At 45.2% G+C, this 11,987-nt stretch overlaps 1 protein-coding gene across 3 annotated transcripts in view; it reads right to left on the minus strand.

Moving 5' to 3' along the window:
- AHCTF1 (AT-hook containing transcription factor 1) overlaps nt 1–8,925 on the minus strand; it is a 56,814-nt gene extending 47,889 nt beyond the window's left edge. Inside the window, exons 1-4 of one of the 3 annotated variants that reach the window (XM_074896882.1) lie at nt 7,940–7,954; nt 6,481–6,568; nt 1,579–1,705; nt 117–370 (exon numbers count right to left, since the gene is read on the minus strand). In XM_074896882.1, the coding sequence (XP_074752983.1) occupies nt 117–370; nt 1,579–1,699 (375 nt within the window). In that variant the 5' untranslated portion in view covers nt 1,700–1,705; nt 6,481–6,568; nt 7,940–7,954. The other 2 variants (XM_074896883.1, XM_074896881.1) reach the window with 2 other exon arrangements.
- Nucleotides 8,926–11,987: the final 3,062 nt, after the last annotated feature.

Genomic DNA, 11,987 nt, shown 5'->3' on the forward strand with positions numbered 1-11,987 from the left:
TGCAGTGCAGAAAAAATACCTCCTACAAAGAGGCGCTCCAAAGCTTTTCCTGAAACAGGATTATGCAGCACCTAACCAACATGAAAGCTTTGTTTCTCCAATTAAAAAGTACATACCCTTCCTGGAAGAACAACTGCTTTAACCACTCTTGATATTCCAAGGTCGTACAGACAGAGAACGCTTCCCTCTGCTTCTTCCAACCCAACCAGCAGTCCAGTTCTCTTCTGCCAGGAAAACTCCTTTACCACACGAACAGTGGGAGGCTGTTCATTTACTCCACTGAAACGGTATGCAGAGAGCCGCTCTCCTGTCACAGAGCTCACCACCTCAAGTTGAGGACCACACGCCAACCATGCTAGGCCATTTCTCCCTGTAAGAGAAAAGAAAGCTGACTAAAGCAAATTTCCGACAGGAGACTGGGAACAACTGAAAAATCACTGCCACTGCCCCCTTCCTTCAATAAAAGTACCTAACAGAGGAAGATCAACATACCTAGTTCTGGTCAAGTATCAAAAATCACACACTGAAATCCTCATGCAATGCATCTTAAAATTAACAACCTTATTATTTTGCATTTGTACTTTTCATTCCTGCACTGAAAAACTCTGATTGTTTGGGATAAAGATTACAGTATATTGATCTACAGCGTTTATACCATAATCAGCTTGTTTTTGCTAGAAATCATCTAAATACATACAGGAATACAAGTCTTAAAGCATACTTCAAATAGAACAAATCTAAGCCAATTCACTGCTAGTTTATTCATTTCACTTGACACATGTCTAATTTGGGCAGGGATTTGACTTCAAAAAATTATCTTAAAGTGGGCACTGCATGAGTAAATTTAAACTTTTACGCATGCTGAGCACAGGAAGAATTTAACACGTGTTGTTTCACTGAACTACTTCAAACTCAAAGGAAGTAGCAACCCAACTACTTCACTTACAGTCAGGGAGACAGATTCTACCTGGTCTTAACAGAAGCCTAGACATCCAAATAGGCACCCAGCTCTACTTTCAGATCACCTAGAAAATCAACGACCTAATCTGCTTAGCCTCTTTCAGCAACTCTCACTGGGTACTCATCTGCATCCTATTAAATACTTTGGCAATATAGCTGCAGTGCTTAACAGTGTTAGCCTCCTCCTCCTCCTGTTTTTATTCAGGCTACAGAAAAAGCAGGGGGATTTGCCTCCATAACAGTTCTGTGTGTGATGTTATGATGGTCATAGAGCTTGATCTGCTATAAGTAAATACTGCCCAAAGCAACGCCATTACTTCTTTGAAAACTGCCTCTTATTTAATCAGAAATTGAGGAGGGCTCACTGACTCAGCATGTTTAATTAAATTATCTTAATAATACAAGATTGGTGCAGGTTGTTGCCATTTCAAATGTCAACTACGCTAACGTTTTAATATTAACATTTTTAATCATTAGAATATCCTTTCTGTTCTTGCAAAACCTGATGCATCTTAACAGCACCAACCTGACACAGCTGATACTATGACTCTATGCTTCAGGTAACCTCTAAACAATAACAACTTTACACCAAGACCAAATTTAATGGAAAATGCTCACCTCCAGAAAACTTCCCACTCAGCACAGAATCCAGGGATGTCTCATCTTCCCCAAGTGCCTGAACAGTCACCTCTGGAAACTGCAGCAGACTGCTCGTTACCTGAGCTGTTAGGTCTCGCATTCTTCACTGTAAATAAAGAAAAAAATGCAAAAATAGACTCATGTCAGCCATAAATATTTTTGAGATTGACACAAGTTTCATCAGGATGCAGTGAATAATCTCCTATACATCTCCTGTAGCTCTTTTCCTTAAAAATTGGCACTCAGGACAGTTTTCAATCTTGCAGCAGAGCAAAAAGAGAATCCTTTTACTTTCCTGATGCCTATGAGATCACAAACAAAAAGTGACACAGATTGACACAACATTTTTTCCTGTTATTTGTCTTGTATTGACATGACAAATAACAGGGAAAAGAAAAAATACACCGAGTTCATGTCTACTCACATAGGTTACTAAGACGGGATCTGAGAAAAATCATATTTTAAAAAGCTTCTCAGTAAAAGGTGTAAGTTTCATTTGTCCTTTCCCTTGATTTGATAATTTGCTATTTTTTTGTCAGTTGTCTTCAGGGGATTTCACACATCTTGTCTTGTTCACCTTTTGCATGTTCATTACGAACATTAAGGAATCCTAAACTCTTAACCACCTTCATTCTCAAAGTCTTCCAGAAAACATACTGTTGATATTTTCACATTACAAGCAATACAGGCTTTCATAGCTCATCAAGTAGAAAGCAGTTTTCCATAAAATTATGATGGAAACAACACAGCACCTGAAGACACTGATTTTTTTCCTACACTTAAATACTCATATTCCTTAACCCAGCCCCTTCCTTCCTATTGCCTGTCCTTATCACATCTCAGCAATATTTTACAAAAATTTCTAGGCCTTTCAGACACTTCCACACTTCTACAGGAGCTCCACAAAGCATCCGCATTTCGGTAAGTCAAGACAGACTTTTTGGTGGGAAAACTTAAAAGCTGAAGTGAGTTAAAAGATTAAATAGGTGGCTAAAGAAGAGATATTCCATACACATAGAAATACAAACTACTCCAAGTTACCATGTCTTGCAAGTTCTCTGGGTTATTGAAAAAGCCAGCAGAAGACAAAACAGATTGAATTATCTTTTTCAAATACCACTGCTTTCTTCATGAAGTCTCAAAAGGAAGACAGTACAGGCAGTTGACTGTTCCTGGGTGCTCTACAAGCTGACCACCTCAGGCATCAAACAGAACTCCCACTCTGTGCTACAAGTCAGTACAGCCAGCCCCTTAAATGTGCACACAAAAGCCTAATGCATTAACTGTACCATACAGGTTTTCCTGCAAATAAAGTTTTATGATTGTTTCTTCCAGTGTGCACTACCTTCCTTACAGCACAGGAGGTTACAGCTAGTTTTGAAGACTAAACTCTGACAGCAACACCAAGTCATAAAGGGCAATGTTTATGAATAAACACAATTTACATGAATTGTACTTCTGTGGAGAAAAATTATGCTCTAAAGCCTGGGCACTGGAATCTACTATATTTTCAGCCACAAGCACTCTGTTTGAGAATATGTTCCAATATCTTCTGCCAACATGAAACATGTGAAACACAGAAAGCGTAAGTCAGGGGCTTGCACTAAGTACAAGTCAACATGTTGAAAAAAATGTTGCCAATGGCAAAGCCAGTATTGCAGGACGCTGCTACAGGCAGCCAGCCTGACCACTTTGCCAGCATTCGCAACTAGCACAGATCAAGTTCCAAGTGGGACAACTTATTTGCAGCAGTTTTGCTGCGTTTGTGTTTTGATACTTGTTATCATTTCAAAGCAACAGTGGGACGAACTTTTGCACTACATCCTGGGGCTCCAGAGTAAAATGCCCCACAATTTTATCAGCATTCTGGCTTAGTTTAACTGTAATGATTTAATTAATATGTCCTAGGGGTAATCCGTAATAGCAAATACTAAGACAGATATACTGGGTTGCTGAATAGCATCTTTAAAATGCTTCAGTGTGTGCCCATTGCCTCTGGTCCTGTCACTGGGCACCACTGGAAAGTGCCTGGCTCCATCTTCTTTACCCCCTCCCTTCAGGTATTACATGCATCGATGAGATCCCCCTGAGCCTTCTCTTCTCCAGGATGAACAGCCCCAGCTCTCCCAGCCCTTCCTCATAGAAGAGGTGCTCTGACCCCCTCTAACCATCTCTGTGGCGCTTCACTGCACTCTCTCCAGTACCTCCATCCGTCTTGTGACACTGGGGAGCCCAGGCCTGGACCCAGCACTCCAGGTGTGGCCTCATCAGTGCTGAGCAGAGGAAGGATCACCTCCCTCCACCCACCGGCAAAGCTCCTCCTCATGCAGCCCAGGACACCTCCAGCCTTCTTTGCCACAAGGGCACCCTGCTGGCTCACGCTCAGCTTGGTGTCCACCAGGATGCCCGGGGTCTTTTTTGCCAAGCTGCTTTCCAGCTGGGCAGCCCCCAACACACACCAGTGCACGGGGCTGTTCCTCCCCAGGAGCAGGACTTCACACTTCCCCTTGCTGAACTGCATGAGGTTCCCAGCAGCCCATTTCTCCAGCCTCTTGAGGTCCTTATGGAAGGCCACATGACCCACTAGTTTTATCACCTCTCTTCCCAGTTTCATATCATCAGCCAGCTTGCTGAGCATACCACTCTGCCCCATCATCCAGATCATTAATGAAAACATTGAACAATAAACCCCCCACCAAAGTAGCCTATTTTAAAATACTCCGTTGGTCAATCCTCCCCCAAGAGAAAACACTGACTATGACAATATATATTAAGGCATTTTGGAAAACAGCACAGAATTCCAAAAAGAGCATATATGATTGTAGTGAAAAAAAAAAAAAAAATCTCTGAAAACCAAGTCTGTGTGATAAGCACTTCATGATTATTAATACGATGTCTCACAATAATAGCAAGATCATTTTAAGAAAAAAGAGTGAACAAGTATCTTCCAGTAGGGCAGGTAACAGCATTCAAGAAAACTTCTCAACTGCATGCTCTCCATGAGTCACCTTTCCTTTGCCACTGCCTACCTGGGCAGGTCAAGAGCACAGAACTTTGCATGACCAAATTGGAAATCAGATTTTAAGATACTCTACTGGGGAGATTTGAGTTGAAAAACAAAACACTCACCACCCCAAACTCCCCACCAAATCAGAAAGAGTTCTCCGGTGGAAAGCTCACACCTTGACACAGTGTAGTCCAATCTACACCACACATCAAATGTGCTTATCAGTCCAATACCACAAGTAAGAACCATCAAATAGGTAATGCTCCAACACCTGGACACTCATGTAGCTTTAAATTTAATCATGCTGCAGTTGTGCAACTGCATCAAAAAGCATGTGAAAATGCCAGAGCATCAGGCATGCCTAGGTTTCTGCTAGTAAGCCAATGGGCATTTTAACCCTTTTTTTTCCTAGATATCTGGCTTGGCAGTATGGAACTAGGAAGATAAAATCCATCATAAATTATGAACAGTATATATAGTGGTCTGGTTATTAGGATGTTTTACTTGCTTCATTCTGCTCAGCTAAACCAAAGTTTACTGGAAAATGAAAACAGTGGGAAAACAGATGGAGCTAGTTAAAAGGCATAGAGCCTCCCCCTTAAGAGATATACCCAACACTAACTGTGCTTCTGCTCTCTTTGAAAACAACTGCAATCAGATCCCAATTTCTGTCTGTTAGAAATCATATGAGTGTAAATGGCCACAGGCTTACTCCATGTTCAGAAGTAAAGCAGAATTCAACCTTGCAGCTATATCCTATACCAAAGTGGACCATGTAAAAGTTGGCAGAATTATCATTCTTCTTCACCCTAGGTACTTATGACTCCCAAACATGAACTTTTTCCAAAGAAAGGAACATGCCACAAGTCCTAGACTGATGATAGATTTTTGGATTTAAGAGCTACAGAAATAAAAATAAAATTGAGGTATTACACGTTCACAAAGAATCACGCACAGCAAAGTCCGAGTTCTGGGATGTCAGTTCTGACTGACAACAGTACATGAAAATCAGTTTCAAAGTCCAACAATGTTATGGGTTTACTGAAGAAAAAGCTAAAGATACAGTCAGTTGCAGCTGAAAATATGCCTTCACAAAACATGTTGACTTCACTGCCACCAAAAGAGAGGCCTGGTTACTGCCTCCCATCTCTCCATCTGCTCCTTTGTTCTACTCCTGTATTCCTGCGGCTTACCTTGCACTGACTTGACACATTTTAGAGCACTCTATGAGCCAAGTTAACTCCCTAAGCTAAGCTAAGGAAACTAACCCACAGAAGTAGATAGTTTTCCACCAGACTAAGATAGCTTGCAGAGAGAACTATTGAGCATAAAGGTTGGCACAAGGAAGGACGCAAGACAATGCACTGGACAGAAGAAGAGGGAATTTGTCCATCTCCATTTTGTGGCAGTAAGCTGTTATGCTACCTCACGCACATGTGAAACTACACACTCAGTCTGCAAGGAGAGCTAAAAAACTCTTCACTTTTAGAAAGGACACCACCCAAGAAATAGTCAACTTCTAACTCCCTCTTGCACTTAAGAGACTCACTGTCTCACTGAGAATGGCTGCAACTGGCAGGCATCATTTTCATTCTGCCAGACGTGGAAGCTAAAGGGGTTTCAGGGACGCATTACTTGGTGATCAGAGAACGGACAACATTGGGTGACAGTATTCAGATAACATTTTCTAAGGAAATGGGACAAAGAATGGGAAAAAGTCAAAGAAGAAATGGAAGAAAAACTAAGTTATTTCTGGGAAAACATCATCCACTTCGTTGAACAACAGGTAAAGATGACAACTATAGAATTTCTGAATTATTATTGACTGGTTCAATTTCTTGACATTTTCCCCAGAAAAACAGGAAGCAACTCACAAGCACTGGAGGAGCAGTAGATGGAAAAGATCCTTTCTGCACCTTAGTAGTCAGGCTCAGTGAATTTGCACTTTGCCATATTTTACTCCTGCAGAAAGAGGATGTAGTGAGCAAGTTAGCAGGTGATTTAGTGAGTACCACTGGATCATGTCTTTCCCACTCAGGCCAAAAACCTCCCCCCAGTGTTTTGGGTAAAAAACCTACATTTAATCCAAACTCTAAATTTTAGTCTAAAAAGCCACTAGCATAACAGAGATGGTCTGTCTCAGAATTCTACAATCAGGCTTATTTCACTGGAGTGCAGCCTACAGATTCTCCTGCAGATTTTGTGCAGATGCTCCACAACCACAAAGCTACAGCAGAAGGTGAGAAGGAGAAAGAATTTCAGCTCTCTATCCCAACAACCCCCAACAGCTAAGATCCTGTAGCTGATGCAGACCATCGCTTTGATTTTCCTTAAAATAAAAAAACAAGCAAAACCTACAGATCAGAATCTGACACTAGAGCCAGTTTACACAGCTACCTCCTACGGTTCTTCTCTAACACAACTACATTTCCATTCAAGAGTTGTAGTCCCTGTCTAATGTGGCTAAGATAGGAAAAGTTCCTAAAGTCAGTTCTGAAATTATGCTTTTTACATTGCTTGGTGTACATGGACAGACGTAGGTGCTAAGTGTCTCAGCACCGAACACACACACACTGCTTTCCTGATAGTCAGCAGCAGTCAGCAAGACACCTTCAGCGCATACCACACCGGTATGCCGTCTCACCACCTGCCCCACCCAGCACAAATTCCAAAATCATACATTATAACGAAGAGAAGGGCCTTCCATAATCTCTGGAAGTCACCTGGTCCAATTCCCTGCTCAAGCAGGGTCCCCTAGAGCAGGCTGCCCAGGACCACGTCCAGACGGCTTTTGAATACCAAATGCTGAAACATACTTTCACAAACAGCAACCTGACAAGCTGAACTGCAAAAACATCTGCAACACATGCAACAGGCCCTGGCGTTTGGCGATTCTCTCCTACCAATTTAAGAATCCTCTCCACCAGACAAGTAAAACGATACCACACCAGCAAAGCCTTGTCACCACTGTTTCTCTAATACTGTACTCAACAGCTTATTAGGCAGAAGGCGCAAAATTCATAGAAGCCTGATTAAGTTCATTTCACTGTCTTAAAAAAGCAAACCCCAGACAAATCAATGCAGGAAAAAAAGTCAACGCAGTAAGTGAACGAGAAGCTGTCCTGAGCAGAAAAGGATAGAGTGCTGTGTGCCCAAAGGCAAGGGACAGCTGCCAGCCGAGACCCATACAAGCATCCAGAGTGATGGGCTGGAGAAGGTGCTTGAGCTACGACATTTAGCCATACACCCCAAAGGGGGTTCAGCACTCCCGATGGAATTAAGTCTAGATTTCCCATCATTTTACCAAACATGATCAGGAAGCCATTATTAGACCTGAAAGACTGACACCACGCTTCTTTCTATCGGCAGAAGCTCCAGACCCGAAGTCACTGCTTATTATGAAAATCAAGCACTTTTGTTTCAGTCAGCAACTCTGCAGCGTGATGCACGCTTCATGCAAAAATCAAGACACCCCGCCACACAAAAACGCGCTGGATTCCTGAAAGCTGCGCTCTCCCCGTTACACCCGGCCCCCTTGCCGCGATCGCCGGTCTACGCAGAGAGCGAATTTCCCGCCTCCTCCTGGAAAACGACATCGAAAGGGGGGTGGGGGGGATAAAGGAAAATTAGAAGAAAGCAGCTAAAAACCCTCCAAAAGTGACCGAAGGAGCGAGAGGCGGGGACGTGCGCCGGCCGGGCAGGAGGGAAGGCGGAGGGCAGGAGGGAGGGAAGGCTCCCGGCGGCAGCCACCGCATCTCCCACGCCCCCCAGGTTCTGACGGCCGCCTCCCGGCTGCGGAGCCTCCTCGCACGCCGCCGCCTCTCATGTGCGCCGCCCAGGCCGCGCCGCCGGCCGCCCCGGCCTCCCCCGCCGCCGCCGGGCCACGTGTGGCGGGGCACGGCGCCGCAGCCCAGGGGGTCACTTACATAAGGGGCCGGGCGACGGCGGCCAGGCCCGCTCAGGGGCCCCGCGGGCCCGCGGTGCGCCAGCGGCGGCGGCGGCCTACCCGCCTCAGGAGCGCCCGGTACCCGCCAGTACGGGGGAGGGCAGCGGGAAGGCGGGGGTCGGCACGGCCGTCGCCCCCTCCTTCCCCCCGCGCCGCTCCCTGCCGCCCGCCCACTGCCCACCCCAGCTCGTTTTTTGCCCCCGTACGTGCCGATGAGGGCGGCGGCATCTCCCGCAGCGGTTGTAACAGCCTCCGCCCGCCGGGCCGCGCCGCGCTCAGCTCCTGCGCCACGGAGGACGCGCGGCGCCGGGCCGGGCCGTGCCGCTCCCCTCCCCCCGCGCGCGGCACCCACCTCGGTCGCTCGCCCGCGGCGCGGGGGGCGGGGCGGGGAGGAGTTCTCGCGAGAACCGCCGCGCCCGCCGCGGGAATTTTCAAATTCTCCGGACGCGGCCCTGGCGGCCGCCGCCGCTGGACTACGCGTCCCAGACTGCCCCGCCGTTTCCGGGGCGGGCCGGCGCCGCGCGGGGCACGCCGGGAGACGGCCCAGCGCCGCGAGCCCGGCCCAGCGCCGCGAGCCCGGCCCAGAGCCGCGGCCGCCGGTTCGGAGGGGCCTAGCGGCTGCGCCGTCTTGGCTTCAGGTCCCGGCGGCCGCGAAGGTGGGCGACCCCGGAGCCCGCAGGGAGCGCTCCGACCACACGCCCTGCACAGCCCACTCCTGGTCCGCAGCACCACGCCGTCTGGGGCCGGTCCTGGCTCCTGTCCCGCCGGGAAGGAACGCGCCATGGCGAGGAGGTGGCCTGCTCGGGCCAGCCCTGCCCACGCGAGTCCCTCTGATCGCAGGTCTCGTCTGGCCTCCTTGGGGCACTCGGTTGCTGCAGCTAATGGGTTTCAGAGGAGCTTGGAGCTCCCCAAGCGTGAGGCCCTGCTGACAGGGGCGGTGTCCCTCGCCACTGGGCTCCGCTCTGGGCGAGTTTAGCTTGGAAGGTGAACTCCTCACAAGTAATCTCCATGCTTAGTTTGTGGTTTTTTACACTTCATTACAGACTCTTGCCAGCGCAGCAGTTTCAGCAACAACAGCAATCTTGGCAGTGTCGATGGAAACGCAAGAGAAGATGCAGCCATATTTAAGTGAAGCTTAAGCCTGGTTCCAGCATGTGAGGTGTCTGTAAAGGCAGTGGTTCTGTATTAGCGTCCATGAGCAGTTCGAATGGGGTTTATGCCAGGAGTATTTGCTGGTAAAATAATGCTAAGTGCCAATGAAAAGAGGACTTTGTACATTTTGTTAATAAACTGGTTTCTAGGCACTCTTGATTCCTGGTCTCTATTGCAGTTGTTCCTCCTTGACTGTGAATGTCTAAACAACCAGGAAGAAGAAACATAGCTATACTTTAATGAAATAATACTGATAAAAATACCTAAAATAGTTTAGCTCTAGACATTAGATACAATTTTAGACTAAAAAATACCCATTTGGCAGCATAAATAATCATTTCTTTGCAACTAGAAACCACGATTACCACACATTCACCACTGAAGAGTGGGCAACTAGAGGTACATACCTGTACAAAACTGTTCTTTACAACCATCAGGATGACAGCTCTTTGTCAATTTGCCAAGCTGAGTTGTGACTTCCTTCCCATTTGCTTTACAACACAAGGTACATGCCACCATCACCTTGGCAAGATACTTACCCTTTTCGGTTTTGCCTCTTGGAGGTAGAACGTCAGCAACGTTAGGAGAGAGAAGTATCACTGTAATTGTGAATTACTGTTTGTTGAATCCTAGTTCATGACTTCTGATCTGGATGTTGTTTCATTTAGGATGAGATGGTGGTAACAGACATGTATTTCTTGTGCAACACTATATACAAAGAGTGAGCAAAGTCCCACTTTCTTGTACTGAGCAAGAATTAGATGATAGAAGATATTTCCAATGCCTTTTCCACCTAACAATCGCTGCTAGGACGCCATCTTTTTCTCCAGGTAGCCAAGAACTATGCATTGTGTTCTTTTTTATCACATGTACTCAAATTTCTGTTAACATGCAGAAGACAGTTCATAATCAGTCTGCACATGACTGGTCAGAATATGGTACTCCCTTTATTTCAGCTACCAAAAGAGCTCAATTTCTTTTACACTTATCTTAAATAAATCCGTTAGCCATCCCAACTTCAGCAGAGCATAATGCGGTCACTAGCACACTTAAATGGGAGCCACCTAATTTCTTTTGAGAGGTTTGCTACCGTCACGTGTTAAGTAAAGCTTACTGAACTTACAGTAGTGCCTGCAGCATCATTGCATTTCATCCCTCAGTTTAAAGTAAGGAACTAAGTCTTCTGTTTTCAACTTCAAAAACAAAAAGGAGATCATTTTTGTCTTTGGTATTTTAACCGAATTTTCATTTTCATGCTATTTTTTCTCGAACCCACATAGTATACTTCACAAAAAGATTCATTGCACATCACATTGAAGATCATTTTCATCACAATTTACAAATTGTCCAGAAAGTACCAAAGCTATTAAATGTCACGCCAGCAGTTTAATACCTACCTTTTCTCTCACACTTCCACACGTATGTCCTAAAATACCCTACAAACGGTAAAAATGAGAATTAGAATACAAGCCAGTTCTTGCATTCCAGACCTCTTCAGCACATCCATAATGAGTTTAATTGATTTTGGACCAAAACAGCTAAAGTTTGAGAGGAATGTTTAAATCTGCAACACAGTAATACATGCTCAAAAAGGTTTACCAAAAAATCCCAGAACCAGATAATAACACTAAGTGATGCTACTGAGATTCTCATATACTCTTTCGGAACAATAGTTTCTTATAAGTAAGGACTAATCTGTTTCCCATCGCAGCAAGGACTCCCTGTTAGAGTTTCTTTAAGGACACAAATTTACTAAACACAAAATTCAGAAGAAAAACCCCTCAATATAGTCTATGCAAACCATCTAAGGCGCGTGATTCACACATAACTAGCAGACACCCACCTCTTTCTTCACCTTCTTTCCCAGGAGAGGAAGGCCCTAGTAATATCCTGGACTTGTCTGATAAGTGCTTGTCCCCTGCCCCAGTCCTTCTGGATTTTAAAGGGATAGGCTATTCAGCTGCAGTTTTCCTCTTATTTTTAATAAGGAAGCATATGTAAAAAACCAACACAGTTAATATAAAATTAAGGTTACATTGTTAGTCACTGAAAGGAGAGAAATTATAAAGTGAAAAGTGCAAGTCTAATGCTGCCCCTTTGAGTGTATGTATTGTAACATGGCCAAAACACTCTGACTTTAAAACACGCATTTTCAGATATTAATAAACAAACCTGCAATGCTTCTAAGAAGTGGCAGGATCATCAAAGGAGTGACAAATACGTTCAATTTCTCCCAGCACTATTAACAGAATATATGATGTCTAAATTACAGCTGTGCCTCTT

The sequence above is a fragment of the Athene noctua genome, chromosome 1, assembly GCF_965140245.1.
Source record: "Athene noctua chromosome 1, bAthNoc1.hap1.1, whole genome shotgun sequence".
NCBI lineage: Eukaryota > Metazoa > Chordata > Aves > Strigiformes > Strigidae > Athene > Athene noctua.